The sequence below is a fragment of the Halichoeres trimaculatus genome, unplaced genomic scaffold, assembly GCF_033239565.1.
Source record: "Halichoeres trimaculatus isolate MK-OKI-2021-1 unplaced genomic scaffold, fHalTri1.1 fHalTri1_scaffold_8, whole genome shotgun sequence".
Classification (NCBI taxonomy): Eukaryota; Metazoa; Chordata; class Actinopteri; order Labriformes; family Labridae; genus Halichoeres; species Halichoeres trimaculatus.
Genome location: NW_027437186.1, coordinates 27,938,860 through 27,959,845, shown reverse-complemented (window position 1 = coordinate 27,959,845; position 20,986 = coordinate 27,938,860). Strand labels below are relative to the sequence as shown.

At 41.0% G+C, this 20,986-nt stretch overlaps 1 protein-coding gene across 2 annotated transcripts in view; it reads right to left on the bottom strand.

Moving 5' to 3' along the window:
• LOC141794954 (striatin-like) overlaps positions 1-20,986 on the bottom strand; it is a 34,123-nt gene that overhangs the window by 10,557 nt on the left and 2,580 nt on the right. For both annotated transcript variants that reach the window (XM_074675627.1, XM_074675628.1), the window contains exons 2-4: positions 5,965-6,068; positions 3,089-3,162; positions 876-954 (exon numbers count right to left, since the gene is read on the bottom strand). In XM_074675627.1, coding sequence (XP_074531728.1) covers positions 876-954; positions 3,089-3,162; positions 5,965-6,068 — 257 coding nt within the window. The remainder of the gene's footprint in view (positions 1-875; positions 955-3,088; positions 3,163-5,964; positions 6,069-20,986) is intronic.

Genomic DNA, 20,986 nt, shown 5'->3' with positions numbered 1-20,986 from the left:
GACAGCAGAAAAGACAGAAAGAATGGAAAAAAGAAAAGGGATTAATAGGCCATGACGCGAAGAACACAGATGGAGAGAGGGATGAAGGATAGAGGAGAAGACAAAGAACTGAACAAATCAGGTGTAAAGAGGAATAAGAACAGTGACAAAATAGGAAAAAGAAGGGAAAAACTGAAGAATAAAGACAAATAAGGAAGTAAAAAAAACAAGAGGAGAGGAAGGAAAGGAATGAAAGAGATAAAGACAACAAGAAAAGAAAGATGTAAGGGAAGTAAAGAAGAACAGAGGAAATACAACAAGGTAGGAAAAAATAAAAAAAGTAAAGATGTAAATTAAGAAAGGAAAGATAGACAGAAGAAGAAAATGAAGGAAACAAGGCAATTGAGAAAAAGTAAATGAAGGAAAGATTAAAGGAATCAGAAAATGATGGAAGAGACTAAAGAAATGAAAAAAGAAATCAAGACAGGGAGAGAGGGAAAGAAGATTGGAAGAAGGAAAGTCTGAAAGGAAAAGAAAATTAAGCAAAGAAATTAAAAAAGGGAGTAAGAAAATAAAGAGATGACAGAAGGAAACGAGGAAAGCATAAACTAAGAAAATAAAAAAAAGGAGGGAAGAAAAAAATTAATCAAAGAGGGAGGGAAGGAAAGGAAGAAATAAGCAAAAGAGGAAAAAAATGTACTAAGTATAGTAGAAAGGTACAGATGAAACAATGAAAGCAATGAAAAGAAGGATACAAAGGAAAGGAAGAAAGCAAGGAAAATAAAAGAAGTAAGGATTAAAAGGGAAGAAAGAATGAAAAAATGAAAACGAGAAAAGATGGACAATGACAGAAGAAACAAAAAACATTGAGGAGGTAAAAAAATAATTGGTCTTACTGTCTGAGGAGCTGGCGTCCTTGTTTCCATGACAGCTGATTGTTGAGCGATCCGCTGGACTCATTCTCGTTGGCCTCATCTGGAGGAAGAAAGGAAGACAGAAATTAAAGCTCTGCAAACAGATCGGCCTCTGAACCTATTTCCGCTCTGCAAACATGACCGTAACATTCCTGCATCACAGCATCCCAGCAACAACACACACACACACACAAACACACACCGATTACACACACAAACAAAGAGAAATTGCTTTTTTATTTAAATCTTTAACCCGTTCTGTATGGTGCCTGGTTAATCTCAGGTACCATGTTTTTATCCGCACCCTGCTTCTCTCTGGTCATAACCCAGTACATGAATTGGCCTCTCATGATCAAGTTTTTGTGCCATCATTTAGTCAGATTGCAATGCTTCCCCTTCTCATTTCTATTCATGAGAGCTGTTTCAAAGTGCCTGGGCCCTTGAAGTGTTGATGAATGAGGGGAGGAGGAGGAGAGAGGTGTGAGGTAGAGGAGGAGGAGAGGAGGGGTAAGGACACAAGGATTGGGAGGTGTCGCTTGTATGGTGGCGCCCACACCTGCCCGCTCCTCACCCTCCTGAATTAGGCATGACCCACTTTTTGAGCCACACTCGACTGTCTGCCCTGCCAAATCAACCCCTGAACACCCACACTCATGCACACACACACACACACACACACACACACACACACACACACACACACACACACACTTCGCTATCTAAATCTTATTAACACGTCTACCCTGTACAAAATTTCCAGCAGACTTGCGAGGTGAGTGCTGACGCTGTTAAATATCAAAGCGAGCTGATTGTCACCTTTTATCAGACAGTCGGAGGAGGAGAAAGTGAGTGTTTTTTTGGGTGCTGCACATACACACACTCACTCACACACATCATTGCTCTTTCTAGGCTATCATAAGACACAGTTGGAGCGTGGACAGGCCGTTTTTAAGGTGTCAGAATTCACCATTAAATATCAAGTATCTTGTTCTAGCATCAGGAACAAGCCGATGATAACGAGTGATTAATCTCCTCTCTGATTCCACTGCTCATGTTGTTTATACACAGTTTATTGAAGAGCTGGGATGTTGTATTTACATTACGATATGGCATTAAAGTGCTCACATTAAGAGGTAATAACACAGTTGCCAATCCAGTAACACAGCTGCTGGGTTAGGGCATTAATTCAAGAGCTCTGCTGACAAACATGCACCAACACTCTCAAACTATGCAGGCTTATTACAGACTTATCACAAGATTTTACCACATTTGCAAAACTTTTCTCAGAAGATGCACGGCAGAAAACATCCTTCAGGGTGATGAAGATAATGTTTTGCCATGTAGTCTGTTGAAATAGTACCATCTCCATGAGAAATCAGTACCATTCTTGTTTGAGTTTTCCTCTTCTTTGATTTGATTATTTAAGATTACATGTTTTACATTTTTTTTTTTTTTTACAGTGGTGCCTAGACACAAGAGTGCCATCAATCTGTTCTGAATCCTCGAAAAACACTGCATTTTTTGTTACCTGTTTTTTTTTTTCAAGTACTTATAATAAACATAATAACAATGATAAATATTGTATAAAACACAATATAATATAATTTAATTTTGGCCACAATAACTGAGAAAACAGCCCTACTCACTAGCACAGTCTAAAATATCCTTAATCACTTTATAGGTGTATTTTTTTGAGTGCATACATAAATAAATTCAAACTATGTTTGGCTTCAAACAGTCTCCTTAAAATCTGCTAACAGCTCCATGAGGCACATGGGAAACAGGAGACCTTTTCAGAAGACTTCAGTGCAGTTTGAAATGTTTTGAGCCCCATAAATTTTCTTGAATGAACTCCATTTTAAGTTTGGTTATCTGTCCCTGGAGGAAACTTCATATTTTGGTAAATAAAGGAGCTACATGACTAGATACCACAATAGGATGTGATGAAATCCTTTCTTCACATGTGCCATCATGACTGCTCTCAGTTGCTTCCATCTCTCACTGACTCTTCTTCAAGCTCAATATTTGCTCGACATATTAGTATTCTTTGTACAGGACAGGACACTGAGAGGAGAGATATCGGGGCCAACAAGATTCAACATGAACCCAGCCTCCACACGCGTACCAGTCCTGTCACTTATGGTATGCGAACTTGACAATCACAGTGATTTAGTACGAGGAGGAGGAGGACTTACCAGAGTCGTAGCTTGGAGGCTTCATGTCCCCCTGATTTAACTCTGTCCCATATTTTAACTTGTGGTACTTTGCTCTGGAAGAGAGAGAAAAAAAAAGAAAAGGAGCCAGACAAATAAGCAAACAGGGGCTTATCAAAAAGGTCTAAGACAGAGCTATTTAAAAAACTCATTATACAACAAATCTGCATAAAGCTTTCAAAGCCGCCGTGCTCCACTTCTCACCGACACCGAAAGCTGCGAGACGGATTCAATCACATGTAGAGCTGCAGGGTTAGACATGATTTAATGAAAATCACACCAGAATTACCTGTTCAATATGAATGATTTCAATGATTTGGGCTGTTTATTATGTTCTTTATATACTTATAAACAGAAGGGTACTTTGTAACAGCCCTTTCTTACATCCCAGTGTTAAAATCTGTATTGTAAGTAGAAAAATCCCCAAATTTAACCTTTCGGCAGCATTTCTCTCTCTCTCTGCGCTCATTCCACACATTCCCTCTGTTCAATAAAAAAGCAGCCCCCTCACTCATCATCTCTTCCTCTCGTGCAGTTACTGTTACTGTTGAGGGAGGAGTCAGAGGCGGAGGCTTCACAGAGTCAGCGTGAAATTGGCCCTGAAAGAGGAGCCCTAAAAATGACAGATACATCTTATAATTTCAGTAACACGAGGAGGTTAATCCAGGTTTACTACAACTTCTGTCTGGCAAGATGGACTCAGCACGCAGACAGGTTGTAAACAAGAATCCAAGGTATTTAGAGTTAAAGTGTAGTAATGACAGAAGGGCAATTTCTACACTATTGTGGCCTTCATCTGACTCTAAATGATTGTATAATGAGGACAGCTGTTTCCAAAAAAGATAGATTGAAGAATTTCTGTTTTTATTTTGGGGAATCTTTGCCTTTATATGATGGGAAAGCATTTAAGATGAGCTGGTAACATCTGTCGGGATCAGCAGGGTGGGCTGTTGGTTACTATGGTTTTGAAAACACATATTGGTTATCATATAGAACACATTATATTAATCTAAATGGTTGTCCAGTATAAAATGTTTATTTTTCTAACGTATGGAAACTTATGGCCCACTTTGTATACGACAGTAACACATCAGCATTGCCCGATTGTTTACAATTTACATACATGCTCAGTCTCTGTTTCTTAATCTTATGAAGATTTACGGTAAGCAAACATTTTTCAGACACGATACAGCCACAATCTGGTAGGAATACTGTATTTCAACCGGGGACCAGTAAACTTTTGAGATAAGATAATATTTGAATTAATCTTAGTGTCTTAAATTATGCTTTTTCATTTGGGCTCCGCACTCTTTACGCGTTATTGACCAGTTATTACATTTCAGGCTTAATTACATTTTTTATCATTGCATTTTGGGCTCTTACAAACCTTAAAGGGCAGCAAAAAGAAGAGTTTTCTTAAACATCAGAGAAAGGGAAATAGTTTTTGAGCTGAAAATCATGTAAAGCAGAAGGAGAGGATGAAGAATTCAAACTACAATATCCCCTCTTTAATAGTAAAAAGGTCCATGTGTTTTGCAAAACAAAGGAGAGGAGGGACAAACCGGGGACTGAATTTGCTCTAAAGTGTGGCTTAATTTTACACAAACTGACTCTACCAGCAACAAACAATGTCTGCAGCTGTGTACAACACCAGCAACATGCTGCAGCATTCATCAATGCAGCAGGACATTGAATATAAGGAGAGCTGTGTGTGTTGCTCTGTGCTGCCCAATGTTTTGGCTAAATGAGTGACCTTGTTATCTAGGGACTGTCAGCTGAATGCATCAGTGTTTGCCAGCATCCTCAGTTACTTTTTCAACATCACGATAAAACATACAAATAATACCTCTTTGAAGACATTCTAAGAGGTTGCAAAAGCTGTTGTGAATAAGTGAAATCTACTGGTTATCAGGGTCGCTCATTGAACCATAACACCGGTCGATGCTTCATCTTATCTCTGCAGAGCAGTGACTGTGCGTTTGCCCTGTATGTTTTAAAGGTGTAGGCTTTAAAAGCTCAACAAGAGTTGATAAGCAACACCAATAAGAGTATCAGTATCAATTCAATGTTATCAATTCCATCCCTATATTAAAGACCACACTTGATTTTACTGACAGAGCTGTAGAAAGAAACACCCAAAGTGAAGATTTAATTCCTGTTTCCACTCTGCAGAAATGTTTTGCATGTATCTAAAATAAATTGGAACAACTTGTTAACTTTTGCTCCAGAATCTGATGAATGACCTGCTTTATGGGTCTGAAGCCATATCAATAGAAAGGCACTGAAATTGCACATACATCTCTGTTCCAGGGTGCAGCCGAGCGTCACAAAGGACGGAAAATGCAAAGTGTGGCATCAGCCACTACAAGGAGCTTTGTGTGACGCTGGCGGGCTGGTGCACGGGAGAGGGAGAACAATAAAATTCTTCAAGTTTATGAAGAAAGAAAGATGTGAAAGATGTCATGTTGGAGGGGAAAACAATCTCTCCTTGTGCTGAGGACAGTGCAGAGTCATCAGCATCCGACGGCAAACAAAGCCTCCGTGCCAGCACATGCTCCCGTCCTCAGACATCACACCAGCTGGACTCGGGGGAATCTTTCTGGCACACGCACTCTGTTGTTGCTTCTGCTGACACCAGCGGAGACATCCGACTGGGACGCAGAGAATACAAACAAGTGGATGCCTGCACTCGGTGTAAACCTGCTTGAAGGTGTGCAGCAGCAGTTGATTTGTTGACGAATGCAAATCTCATTTCATTTCTCCAGGCAGGTTTATTTTAGGAGTGTAGAAAAGGTGGAAACTGCAGTTTGTGCAGACCAGCTGAGGCGTTCGTGTGTTGTGGGTGGTACAACACTCACCTCTCTTGCTTCAGCGCGTACTCCAACATTTTGATCCTCCTCACAAGGTCTTTTTTCAAGTTCTCCTGGCCTTTCCTCTCCCCCTGCAGGAAGGCAATTTGGGCCTGGAAGCACAGAAACAGGACTGTCAGGACACATTTTCAGCAGCACGACACTCACTGATGATGTTTTATAAATAGAAGACAACGTTTCCAGAGTTTGATGTGAGCAAGTTGGTAACAAAGACTTCTCTACAAAGAGAGATTCACATCTGAGAGCAGCTACTCCTGTCAGGACTGAAATAGGACGATGTCAAATCAATATGTGAGGCATGATGGGAAACAAAAAAAGCCAATCTGTACTGTTCTATTTTAATCTAACCTACTCACTCTCCCACACACTCTCCTCTGAAACCCCCTCCTCTCTGCACACCACTGTCTCTCCTCTGTAACAGGCAGCAGCTGTTGACGCACTCGGTCTGAGTCAGCAGTATGTTACATTACATTACTCTGGGCACCACACACACACACACACACACACACACACACACACACACACACACACACACACACACACACACACACACACACACACACACACACACACACACACACACACACACACACACACACACACACACACACACACACACACACACACAGGCTGGTAATGGAGCAGTAGAGGCCAGCTCACAGAGGAGCAGAGAGTACGTGAGCTGCAGCAGAGAATCAAGCACAGCTGAACGGCATCCAGCCTGCAGCGGGATCAGATAATGAACAAATCTAATTAATTCAATTTATTTTACCCCCAAGTTCTCTACATCACAAAGACAAATGGAGAAAAGACATAAAAAGTATTGCTTTCTGTGAGGTATATTTTATTTATCCAGCGCTGGTTTTCGATTAGTCATCAGGAGTCGTCCAAAGCCCAAAAATGTGGACATAAGGGTTGGATGGCTGCATTTCCAGGCAGCATCACTTAGACCCTCAGGATCTCATCAGTTTTTGGTTGTTTTTTGCATCTGTCACTGTTGTCTCAACCATGGATATAGGCTGATGCAACTCATGCAGTGTAAAAGAATTTCAACAATATAAAGTATTTGGAAAAAACAGAAACAGCAGCTGATTTTCTCTGTTTCTGCAAATTTTCAATGAAGACATAACAATCAAAGCAATGTTGATGAAATTCTCCCGTCTTCTCAGGGCCCTGTTCTACAAAGCAAGTTCAGCCTAGCGAGATAGCCTTGGAGCTACATCGCTGAACTGAGCGCGGTAGCCGGCGGTCTCGCAACACGGTTTTACGACGCTAGTTATCAACCTCATAAGTGGATCCAGCTAGGCGATGAGCATGTGAACGCATATAAGGCGGAGCCCGCTGCATCTGACCAATCACGAAGATGGAGCAGTCTGGAGTGTCAGAGCAGGCCTGAGAGAGAAGGACCGCATACTGCACACAGGAGGAGCAGGAGGTGATCATGAGGAAGTATGACGAGCTGAAACATGTAATTAACGTAAAAAGCAACACCGTCGCTGCAGCTAAAGCACGGAAGGAGTGCTGGCAGAAAATTGCTGACAGTCTAAATGCGTAAGTGTAGTGGTGTAGAGCAAAAAAAATCTTTTGTGCCATTATCATCCTGAAATAGCACTGCTTACCATGCACTTTTACTGTAATAGGCAACATACCTAATTTATTTTTTAGATGAATTTATTAATTTGTTCATTCCTATCGTGTTCACATTTTTTGTGATATTTAGCCCACATGAGCCCTACATGAATTCCTGTACCAATTTTAATACGGGCAATAAAATGTTGTCATGGAACAGAAGTGTTGGCATTGAAGATCTTATTACGGCAATGAGAGTTCTTCATTCCTTTTAACTACCTGTAGAAAGTGCCATGTACTACCAACCCCTCCCTGGAAAACTGGTACCTTTCATAAAGGTGGTCATCCGAAAAAGAGAGTGGGTCGGGCTCCGATGTCCACGGGATCCTCTAAGTACAGACAAGCCATTTTTTCCGTGAGAGCTCATTGGTCAGTGGGCGGGGTTTTTATAGTCCCCGAGTTCAATCTGGAACCTAACCTGCCCCGGAGCAGGTTAGCCGTTCAGTGTATGTTGCCATGGAGACTCGACTCGCTGAGGAGTGATCCTGTGTCGTAGAACAGGGAATCCGGAACCTATCCTCAAAGCTATCTCACTAGGCAGTAATCCTGCTTCGTAGAACAGAGCCCAGGTCTTTTTAGACATGATGTCACTGGTGATACATTCAGGTACCCTTGGAAATCTGAGAATCCAACAGTTACACCAGTTTTATCCAGTTTAGTGATTAGACAATTGGTTTGTAAATGCCAGTCATTTAAAAATAAGTGGGGAACGCAGATGGCCTTGTGACCAAGGTTGCTCTTTGGGGGTTTGCCTTTGTGCGGATGGCCCAGGTTCAAATCCAGCCTGTGGCCTCTTTCCCGCATGTCACTCCTGACCCTTGTCCTGTTTCCTGCTCTATCTACTGTACTTCCCTATTCGATTAAAGAATTAAAAAAGCCCGAAACAATAAAATTTAAGTAATATTTTTATCTCGCCGGCTGGTTTGGGATTCCAGGAGTTACACATTGCTTAATTGTTATTCCAGCTCCAGAGTCCATCATTAGTACTAAACAAAACACAGAAATCCTTTTCTTCATGAAAAAAGCCTGATCTTACTTCTCACTGCTAAACTTTGCCAGCCTGCGTAGCCTCATCATAGGGCCTTTCTGTCTTCATGCAGTACATGGATTCAGAATCTGAGAAATGACCAATTCAGGAACTGATAATCCATATATAAAAGTGAGACTATTTCAAATCACTTCTCAAGTCCCCACAGGGCCTTTAAAGCTTTAAAACAGTGTTTCCCTCTACATTACAGTAACTTCCCTGGGTTTAAGGGGTTACAGCAGGGTGCAGACTGCTGAAATCTCTGGGCTGTGTTCAGACAGAGGGATAAGCACTCTGCTGTTCCCATTTCAGGACTTTATTAAGACTACATTAACCATTCTTTCTGCAGTAAGCAAAGTATAACAAAACAGGCTGTTTGAATCTAATTTTGGATTAACATGAGAGAAAAACAGTATCAGAGAGTGCTGCTCCTGCTTCACTTCAAATGAAGCCTCCTGAGACTGATTCCGGCTCATAAACGCATGTTAACATCTCGCAACGACTCGATTCCCTGTGTTTGGATCCACATGCAGAGGATGGTGCGAGTTTTGAGTGGGCCGGATCGCAGTTTCACACTCATAGCGAGTAGAGCTCTGCTGCTGCTGCTGCTGCCTGCAACAATGAGTCATGACAGCGCTTCAATCTGGCTCGTATTAATAACGACATCCCTGCAGAGGAACCCAGAACAACCCGCTCGGTCTGGTGCCCTCAGGATTTACTGCACGAAGTCTCAATTTGATGGTGAAATCAGCACCAGATATCACTCTGCTCATTACGTCTGCAGAGGCTTCGATCCCCTCTCGACCATCAGTTACGCACTTCTTCCCCACAGCTGGATAATGCATTCAGAATTGACAACAATGTTAGCAGCATGCATCTGACTCTGCACATCCTCCAGAAAACAAGACAGAAAGGGCTGGACTCACAGAAAGGCCTGTGGTGCAATTTGAAGCTCTGTGACAGTAACACGCAGCACACGCCAGGGAGCAGATTTCTTTTACAGCCTAATATGAAATAATGTGCAGGAATCACAGGAATGTAGAAGAGGAGGCACAAACAAGGCATTAGGAAAATATGCCATAAGGAAAAATAGACACTGTTTGGATTTGTCCTGCACACAGAATAACTTCTCTCTCACTAAAGCGCTCCAATTCAAATCTAATGGGGTAGAAAACACCGCCTTAGGGTGCTGGAAGTGTACCACATGCAACCAAATCTACAAATACCTCGTTAAGCTAATTACAGGCATTTTTCCACTAAAATGAGATCGTGATGTCGAGCAGAAAATTATGGATCTCTTCTGCTCTCATAACAACACAACTCAAAGCAGAACGAGACAAAACTCAGTTTGACTTTTCACCAGCGTTTTCTGTAAAGCAAGGGCGTTGTGCTATTTTCAGTCTTAATTCTGTCCCTCTGGTGCCCCTGTAGTATCTATACATGATTTAAAGGAAAAAAAAAAAACATTTGCTTCTACTGGCGTTTAGGAAAAGCTTTATCTTCATTTCAGCTTCTGTCTCTTTAAGGCTCCCTGCTTTACAAACCTCTTTTCCTCTGACTGGCCCAGTCCTCTGGAAGCCTTTGCTATGGCTATGGCTTAGCTATGGACAGACCTTGGTGCTTGAGGCCCGCCCCTCCTGGCATGGACCAGGTAGTAGAGCCTTATGTCAAGACCTCAACATTTCAGTAAGTCTTGACTTCTCACAGTGACGCAAGTGGGTGGAACAAAAACTGCACTTATTTGGCCTAAGGAGAAGAAGACATACACAGAAGCAAAATAGTAAAAGATGTTTGACGTTTTAAAATTTGAAAATAGACGCACAAATTTTAAAACTTCAAATGCAAAAGCTCAAGGAAAGGTAAACAATGAACTGCAGGCTGCAAAGAAAGTTTCCCAGCCTCAAGTGGCCATTTGAGGAACTGCAGTTTCCTTTTTCATGTCCCACTTTAGATCTTCACCTTTGCCACAGATTTCTTTCCACTACAATTAAATCAGCAAATCTGCATTGACTGATACACGATCGACTCTTCACTACCCTCGTGAAGCTCACAGACCCCTGGCGCCCTGCAGAGCCAGAGAAGAGTGCAGCTCTGTGAATCTCTGGCTCGCCATCTCTCCTCCATCAAACATTAACCTTGGGAGGAATGCAATGAGTCAACTCGGGCCATAAAGAGACACAGGAAGCATTTAATTCCCGGCCTCACACTGCCGGCATTATTGGGCTGCTGGATAAGGGCTCCTTAGTGAGTCTGAGTGAGAGACATGAAGCATGGGGCGTCCATCCAGAGTAGGAGGCTTTCCCAAGAAGGAATAAGAAGCAAGTTAATCGTTAGAGAGGACAAAACTCAGGCAGGTTGTTGCAGGAAGAATTGACAAACAGATGATTCCAGTTGCACTTTGTAGAGCTGTATAGTGACAGGGCTGCACACAGACCCTGAGCAGTTAGTGGTTTGATGCTCTAGAAGAAGCAAACTAAAACCTCTCCAGACTGGAACCTAAGTCTCTGTGGGTTGAGTTACTGCTGCCTTTTTATGTGCTTTTCAACCAGAAGAACCAAGAACTATTTAGTCCCAAGAAATGCAAATCAGACCAGCGACGTCTAGAGAAATTATAAATTATGCACTTTACCTGCAGGCCAGTAGAGGGCAGTAAGAAAGACAATAAGGATGACATCATAGAAAGTGATAACCTTGAGAGACAAAGGGGATACAAATGCCTGAAATTACAGACTTAAAGCAAATACATTTCAAAAGTCATGGCAGAAATGAAAGGTACTTCAAAGAGCGACCCTGTTAACTCGAGACCTTCAGCCAGATCCGACCCTCTCGAATGTCCTTAGTAGGGATTGAAATTGAAAATTGAAATTTTGGTAAACCTTATTTACAGGAGAAAACTATAGGGAGATGTTCATTTTTTTAAGTTTTCATTCAACTTTGTAAGAAATATAAGGTATTTAAATGAAGTGAAGTGAAGAGTTGGAGTTCTTATTATTCAAAATGCCCGGTACCTGGCAATTTGTACCGGTACTCAACAGTACCAAGTTTTGGTACCTTTTTGTGTTTATGTGGTAAAAATATCAATTTGTTTAATAATGAAATGTAAAAAAATTCAATTTAACAAATTTATTCTTCAATATATAACCTTGTAATGCTGTGTTAATATCCAGCATGGAAAACCACCTACTCTTACACTCCCTCACAGTCACAAGGATGCATTTAGGTACCTAAACATAGTACCTTTTGGTTTTACATGAATCGATACCCGTTACTTTTGACAGAATTTGGTTGGTACCTATAAAAGTACCTAATTTGGTACCCATCCCTAAAGGTAGCCTTCTGTTTAGTTTTGTTTTTGGAAACTGGATATCCACTGACGCCTTCAGCTGAAGGTCTCCAGTTTAGGGTCACCCTTAAAATTGTACCCCAGGTGCTGACAGAGACAGGTTCACACTATCAGGCTCAAAGAGGACCACTGTTTATTTTTTATTATACCAAGTCAATCACAGCTGGCTGTCAGCTTATTGTTGACAATTTTAGACCCTGGCTCTTGCTGCAGAGTTCCACAAAAAGTCCCTAGTTCCTAGGACCTGGGTTAAGGGTTTACGAATTGTTATTCTTAGTTTGAAATCTAGTTGTTGCAAACTAGTGGAGAAGATCTCAGCTAGGAAACACATAATTTACTTCACTTTTATTTTTTAAGTCATAGCATGAGCATGATTCAAACACAGTAAGTATACAGATGATTTAAGCTGAGGTTGACGATGGGAACACGTGAGAAAGCCTTACATCCTCTCTTCAGAGAACGTTTGGTGACTTTTCGTGATGTCACCCCGGTTTATATTTAGAGAAAACCGTGTCGTCTGAGATTTGTGAATGCCAGACATGTTTTCTTCCAGACTTGTTCTGCGTCATCGCCTTAGACATCCACAACACAATGAGGCCATTTAATCCAGACAGAGCCAACACTGTGAGAAACCCAGTTCATCCGAGCAGACTGCCTGAGCTTGCTCCATTTGTAGAAGAAACTCACTCGCGGTCAAAACATTCATGCAACCTCACAACAAAATGGTCGCACATGCAAGAGCTCAGCAAGGGGGGTGGGGGTTGGTGTAAATCCTTCATTTACGGTGCAAACATCCTTTTTTCTAGAGTTTTCTCTCATAGTTACCACGAACCGAGGAAAACCATGATGGCCGGGTTGATGTGCATTCCACACATACCACTACATGAGAGGCAAGAAGGGAAAAAAGGAAAAGTGAAGCAAGGCAGAGGAGCTGTAACGTTACTATAGCAGTGACAAAACACCACAGATCACACTAACACTCCCAAAACACCATCACCACTACCTCAGAGAATTTACACAAATGTAAAAACAAATTATTTCTGATCTTTAGGAGTAAAAGCCTGCAGGTGACAACCAGCCTGACTCCCATGCAGCAATAAATCAATGTAAGATAAACACTGAGCAAGCTAACATGCTAGGTACAGTGAGCACAAGGGGTGTAACGTACACAAAAATCACAGTTTGGTATGTACGTTAGTTTGAAATCACTGTTTGGTTTGTTTTCTGTATGAGTAAGAGAAACAAACACTAAATAAAGGTGACACATTTCCAGCTCTAAACTGCCTTTGTTTTAACAGCCAGTTTTGGTGAGTGTCTCTTTAAACCCATGAGCTTTGCCCTTTCTTTTGTAACTAGCCCTAAAACTGCCTCCTGGAGTTTCATTAAAGAATATTATGATGACAAAATTTTGCCAATTACATATTTTTCCATGACAAAAATAAGGATGATGACCCCAGTCATTTGGGCCATCAGATATTCAAAATCCAGGTTTCCCCAACTATGTGTGTGTAATCTGTTAAATACCCTTGTGCGAGAGTTACAAAACCATCTGTTTAATATTAACCATTTTTTTGCTGCTGTTAATAGCACCATGTCTCCAGCTCCATTTATCCTAGTTTGGCGATCTGTTAGACACATTCAGTAAGACAGTTGGAAGTTTTGATCAACTCAACGATCGAAAACACTATCATTTGAAGCCAGAAATTAAATCAGAGCTGTCCACAGAAAGTGTGCTTTCTTTTTACTTGACTTGGATCAGGAATGCAACAATCTATTCGTGAATGCTGGTTTTTAACTTTGTGTCCTTTAAACTCTGGTTTTAGAAGTTGGCTTGTCATTACGTAGATTAAAACATTTGTAAAGGTCAACATTATTTGTTTATTGACCTTTATACATTGTAAAAAAGGGATGATAATTATATTACTGAAGGTCACATCATGTAAACAAAAATTAATAACATCCAACTACATGCAAACAAGAGATCTCCACATCCTTAAGGCTCAAATAAAGGACCGGGTTAGCTCATTTCACATTTTTTTTTAACATCAACCTTTACACCATACCTACAACCAAGAGGCACAATTTTTGATGCCTTCTTACTAGATTCACTTTTCTGCCTTTAAGGTTACTGCTCAGTTCAAAACTTCAGAAACTACTGACTTCATTTCACATCCACCGCTCTAGGTCTCTTTTATTACTCATAATGTAAATTGTTTTTGTTTGTTTTTTAAACTGGTTTAGTATTTATTGCTTATTTTGATACTTAGTGCTCTTTTACTGTTTATCCATCACTTATTTTTTTAACCAATTCCATCTTATTTCCAACTGCTGTATCATGCAGAAAACAACGGTAACACCGAATTCCCCCCTTTGCAATTTCAAAGATTCTTTGTTCTAATTCTGCAAAAGTGTTTACCACTATCTTCTCCTGGACAGCTCCATCTTTCGTTCACTGTAAGGTGAGTCACACTGAAGATCTGAGGACCTGGCGCTCACTCTTCAAATGCGCACACCCAGACTTGCCTCTGCTCTGCGGGTCAAGGTGAGAACGTGAGCTGCTTACACCAGGACTTCATGAAGATTTCAAGCTGTTTCTTCCACTACATGATACCCATAAAACAAATGAAAATCCTAGATCTCCCCTTGTCTCTTAAACCTCCGTGCCGTTCACACCTCATCACAAGTTTCCATTTGAGCTTCATTTTACACTTTGCCGTCACGTTAGGTTGACACGTCGGTGCTACCTTACAGGGGAGCAGACAAAGGCAGCACGATGGGCTCGTTGAGGACATGGGTGCTGTATCCCATGTGCTGCATAAATATTACACAAGGGCCACTGATGGTGAACATGCTTGCACTCTGACATGCAGGACGCAGGCGAGGCGCTCAATTTCTCTACATCAGCATTATTCCTGACTAATATGTTGTCTGGCAGTAAGGTGTGGTCCTAGCAGGGACGCTGCAGTTGTGTACCAGAGGGTTTAGAGTGCATGGAGGAGCAGATTAGAAACAAGAAAATGTGTTTGATCAAAGAAGGATATAGTTGAAAGAAAAATAAAAAAAACGAGCTTGCTTGCTTTTTTACTCCAACAAACATCACTGAGCTCCAATCCATCACAGCACTGTAAAAAATCTTTGTTAATTTTTGATAACTCAGCTTGCACGAATACCACTAAAAGTGAAGAGCTCTGCAAAAGCCTCTGAAGTCATCTTAAAGCTGGTTTGGTTCTGCAGCATTCAGTTTCATGCAAACTGCTTTGTTTAAAACATGTGCAAACTAAAAAACAGAGGCACGAAACTGGATCGGCAAATGAAGTGATATGAAACGATAATGCGTAAGAAAAGGGTGCAACGATTCTTAAACTTCTCATAAAGGATGAATGTCAAATTCAGTCACTGATAAATTTTAAAATCTAGGATTTGGCTAAGACCAACTGGAAATGAACAATGCAAGCTGAGAAAATTTGATCAAGCCTGGGCCTGAAATGTGAAGTAAGCACATCCCGCAGTTGTTCCAGCTTGAGATAAAAGCTCAAAACTGATCTGAATCAATTTAAAAAAAAACACTGAAAAACACACATGTAAGAGTCGAGCTGGGTGGTGCAATCAGAAAGAGGGAAAACAACATCTCCATTTTCACCATTTTATGTGGTGAGTAAACCAATTCACGACTCTGACAGACTGGTGACCTCAGATCTACTGTAAAACTCTGGGAAGCAGGCAACTTTGTGGCACAAACAGGCAGCTGTCCCACACGCCCACGTAGACAGACGAAGGCTGTAAGTGAGAATTAACAGGCCGACAGCTCGCAGAAAGGATCTGGTGTGACCAACAGGGACAGAGGAGCAAAACTCAGAGGAGCAGACTTAATAAACAAAGAATCCCTTCAGAGCGGCTCACTGCAAAAACACAAACGCTTAAACTCAGCACAGAGATTTTCTCAGGACTGTCTCTGCTGAGGCTTACAAACACACTGACTGATAGATCATTGATCCTAAACCCTGAGGTCTCTGTGTTACAGGAACAGGTTCACAAGGAGACGCACAGGGATACACCAACCAGAGCAATGAGTACAGGAGAACAAAAAGCTATACACATATACAACTACAGCTGAGATCAAGTTGACTACAAAACTACCACAACGCACTCACAGCATCAGTCAATTAAAATCCCAGATCCAGAAGGAAACAATACAGCAGAATGTATTAAAGGTGTGAGAAATAAAGAGTATGTCTAATTTCTTATAATTTTAATATTTCATAATTTTAACTCTATTTTAATACACAATAACTGTATCACACTGCTTCCCTTATCTATACAGTAAACACTGTAAAATGTACAAATAAAATAAAAATTAAATGTCTGATAGATATGAAAACCTTTACAATGTCCAAAGAATTTAACTTAGAATTCAACTAAGATTTATGGCCAAGTAATTTTTACATTACTAGGCAATTGCCTTAGTCTAATGGTTCACAAACAGATAAAACAGATAGCATAAACATAAAGATACTGAAAAATATAAACATGGAAGTGATTACTCAACAAAATATGAAAAGAGAAAAATATATATGTACAAATAGACTCTGAACACTACATGCTGTTTTTTAAATAAAATTCAGATAGAAAATATAGATATGTAACTTTTTTACACCTGCAAATCTCTAAATAAGTCTTTTTTAACTGCATTGATATGTCGCCCAGGCCCAGCACAGGTGAAGTAGTGGTTTTGGAACAAAAAGAGCGTACTGTTTTTACAGCTGATCATAAACATCACTGTTTACTGTAACCCTCACCATGCATATGGACCCTTGAAGTACATTGTATTTCCCTGTTTTGCTTTAGATAAATAAATGGCAAAAAAAAATACTCAACAACAACCTCAGATTAGATGTTGGACTCCTTCAGAAGCATATCAAAACCACCTCTCTCCTGCACCCAAACAGTGTCTAAAATCAGTTTAGTACAGTGACAACAAATGTTTTTTGACATGAGTTAAAATTGTTCAAAAATTTGTCAAAATGTTTACTAAACATTGAGTTAGTTTTGTGGTTTGCGCTCAGGTTATTTGAGGAAAAATGATGACCTGTGTTCTATGAGAACAGCCTGATTTAAACGACATGAGGTCTTAAAGTTTCACGTCACAGCCTGAGAGCAATAACAATGAGCAAACTGTGCTTTTCTTCCTGGAGAGGGAACATGTACAGTGGTGTTTTAGTACTTTCCCACTCTAAGGGCAAACAGAAATAACTGCAGCTCGGGGGCGGACGTACAACGAGGAATGACGGTGACACCCATTTCTGCATGCCATGGTATGCACTGCTGCGTCGAGCTGCTTATTGCTGCACCATTGAGCTCAACGCGCCTCAGGCTCTCCCATTTATAAAAGTAAACACGAGGTCACAGTTATAAGTCATGGAGCGGAGGTAGATAATGCTAGGCTGCTGCAGAGCACTGTGGTCTCCACATTATGGAGATAAGCAATCACATCAGCCACAGAACCATCGCTCATGGAGTGAGCTGTTCCTCCACAAATACAGACACATCCAGGAAAAATGGGTCCGTGTGTCAGTCCGCAGCTACCTAACACCCTGAGTCACCTTCAACCTTCTCCTGGTGTCAGATTCTGGCTGCTGACGGAGACTTCTGGAAGCAGATACTCCACAGAGCAGGGGTTTCCCCATAACTGGAGGGCTGCTGGAGCTCTGGAGCTGTGCCTGGGCTGAGCAGGTCGTAACTCGACTAAACCTCCGTCAGCGGGCTGGGAAAAGATCTGTGAGAAATCTACGCTGATTCTGGATCATGGTCATAAATGGTTTTCTTTCTACAGGGTTCGGTTTAACCTGCATTTAAGGATGCAGTCAGAAGGTTATGGGGATGTTTTAGAGCCCATGCAGTGAGTCCTCCTATAGAGCCTGTCTGGAAATTTCTAATTTTCATTGAAGCTGAACATTAACATACAAGAGAGGTGATGCTTTTAGATTCTTTGATAACTTTAAGATGTTGAAACAAGACCTAAGTCGTCACCATGAAAACAAGACTTTTTTTTCTCATTTTAAACATTTTTAACATCAATTTCTGAAAGTAACAGTCACTACTAGCCATATTTGGTTATTGATGTTATATTTAAAGCATCTATCCAGCTTAAGGAAATTGGATCATGCTTTTGACACACTGCAGATAAACCAGGGATGTACCCATCAATAAAAAAGCAGTGCCTCATCCTAAATGAGCCAATCGATCAGTGATCAATGCTCACTGAACTACGGTCTGATCTTGACTGACAGCAGCATAGGAGCAGCAGGAGGAGCCATGGAGTCTCAGAAGAGAGGAGCGGCTCAGAGCGTGACCTAACAGGCTGGCCAGACGACATTCCTACCAGCACAGAGCTTCACCTTCCTGCCGAACAGAGACGCAGCTTCAACCGTCTCCCATTCAAAGTCCACACAGAGAGAAACAGTCAATCCTGGGAGGAGGAGAGACTCCACTGAGCTGTGAAATCACTTTGTGTACATTGTTAAAGCTTCTGTAGGCGGCTGCAGGGTGTTTGCTTTTTACATGATCCTCAGTGTGAAGCGTACTGTTCATTGTTCTGTCGGCTAGGAGTAGAAAGTGGAGCAGTATTATCCAACCTCAGATATTTTTTCTTCATCCAGTTATAAGTCACTCTTCCTGGTTTACTCAAATCATGTAAGTTTAAAAAAATCCCGTTAAACTGCAATATTTTGCAGTGCTTGTACTTTAGCTTATCCTGACTTCCTGCATTGATGTTACCCGAGGGCTGGCAGGAAAATATCCATATTCAACGCTCTAGTGAGTACTGAAATACATGTAATTATTATCTTGTCCTAAGTTTTTTCAGTTTTCTCACCAGCCCCTGTTTGTAATCATAGACTGCGTAAAGTATGGATGTATTGACTGCAATATCACCCAACTGTTTCTGATACAGTGAAATGAAGCCAATCATCGGGCGCAGCCATATTGGACATGATACAGGCTTTGAGCTTTCTCTCTAACAGCTACAGGGCGCAGTCAGTCACAGTCTGAGCTGTGTCTCTGGACAATCAGGTGATCCTAATACGTTTCAAACTGTAGAGTTAGAAAAATTCATCCCTCATACAGTGTGTGCCAATAGCAAAATCAGCTTTTCAGACCTATTGTGTTTTATTTTTTAATCAGGCTGTAAATATGTTTTTTTTTTAATTCCATAAAAGTAAAATTTTCGCTTGGTGTATATCTGTGGTTTCTGGTCTTTTGCAGCCAGCCTCAAGTGGATACCGGCAGCTACATGTTTGTAAACTGGATGTTGCCCCTTGCTTGTAATTTGATGTGATTCACCTGCCTGATGATGGTTGTAGGGCATCTGAAAGCTGTTTGTTTTCTGCCATTTAACAACAAAAAACTTCCATAATAGCTTGACTAAGCATCAGTGACATTTGGCGGTGAAACAGGGGCGGCACTGTGAGATTAAACTTGATGAGCTAAAACTAAAAATATGTAAAACCATATCAACTTCTAACCAGCCTGCAAACACTGCACAGTTAAATGCATCTCTTTCCCCTCATGTCTTAAAAGGGGACAGGGAAGTCTTCAATTTTTGAATACTGAGAAGATTATTCGTTAGTATTTTTGTTTAAAACGCCCATCTGACACCTTTGTTACCAAAGTTGTCATCTATGTGGAATGATTGGTCTTTTTCGTTGTGTCAAACCAACACGACAGTTGTAAAGATGGACACAGAGGATCTGATTTTGCACAGTGTAGTTAAAATCCATCAAAACAAAAACCGTGTTTTTTGAGTCACATGACACTTTGTTTTTTTTTTCGGAAAGTCAACCTGATGCTTTTAAGTTGTTCCAGCGCTTAACTTCATCAACAGCTCTGTGCAAATCTATGCACCCTGCTCCAGCATCCTGCAAAACAGTTGTCGGCTCAAATGGAGTGGCATGAGTGGAGATGGACTGGACTTGGCTCTGGTGGAATTTCGTCGTCATTAGAAATACTAATGCATGCACTTTAATAACACACAGGATAGCATACCTTTTTTGTTTACACACAAGTGAAAGATAATAGTTTTGATTTTTTGCTCACTTTAAATAAAAAATTTAAAAGTGGTGTATGAAAATATGAAAAGTGGAAAAAGGATGTAAAGACAGATTGCAAACAGCAGAAACCAGAGAAGTAATGAATACTTTTCTTTAAAAAGAAAGCAAATTGATGCACTCATATGTACTGTTCACAAACATCACTCAGGGAATAACAATAAAACAACTCATTCTTTAGTTCTTGAAACCCCAGAGCAACACTGTGCTGAAAGGTTTCGAGGAAATTATGAGTAGGTCAGAGTTTTCTGCAGGTCAGATCATGTTAAAACCAGAAACCAGCCTCGAACAATATAGCAACGACAACAACAAGAAGTCAAATTTGAGCGCGCCCACTTAGCCCGCCACAAACGAACAACCAATAAACCACCCGGCAGCTTCACTCTGCTCGCTGCAGTTTCTGCTGCTGCGCTGATAAGCTCGACAGCAGACAGGAAGCTCAGCGCACTGGCCTGATGACTCAAAGCTGTACTACAGCGAGCAGAGGATACGAGGATACGTCATCCATCTGAAAACAATGCAGTGTCTCCCTCCTGCCTCTGTTAGCCGAGGTCAGGCTGCTGACTGAGCTGCATGTCGTAAACCTGAAACTCAGGGTTGGCTCTCATTTGGAATTTTACAACTATGGCGTCAAAACTGGGCCAAAAGAAAAAGATGGAGAGAGATTCTTATTGTACAAAGTCTGGGCATGTAGAATCATTTAATGGTTAGTTTCTATCACACTGCTGCAGGCTAGGAGAGAAGCATTGTGTGGGTTTGCAGATGCATCAGGAGAAAGACAAAAAAAAACCCCATCTGAATCTGAGCGAATCCACAATAAATTTAAAACACCACCATAAGCAGCAAATGCTATAAATATGAAAGAAAATCCAGATAAACAGCTGCAAAATAATCGAGGAATCTGACATG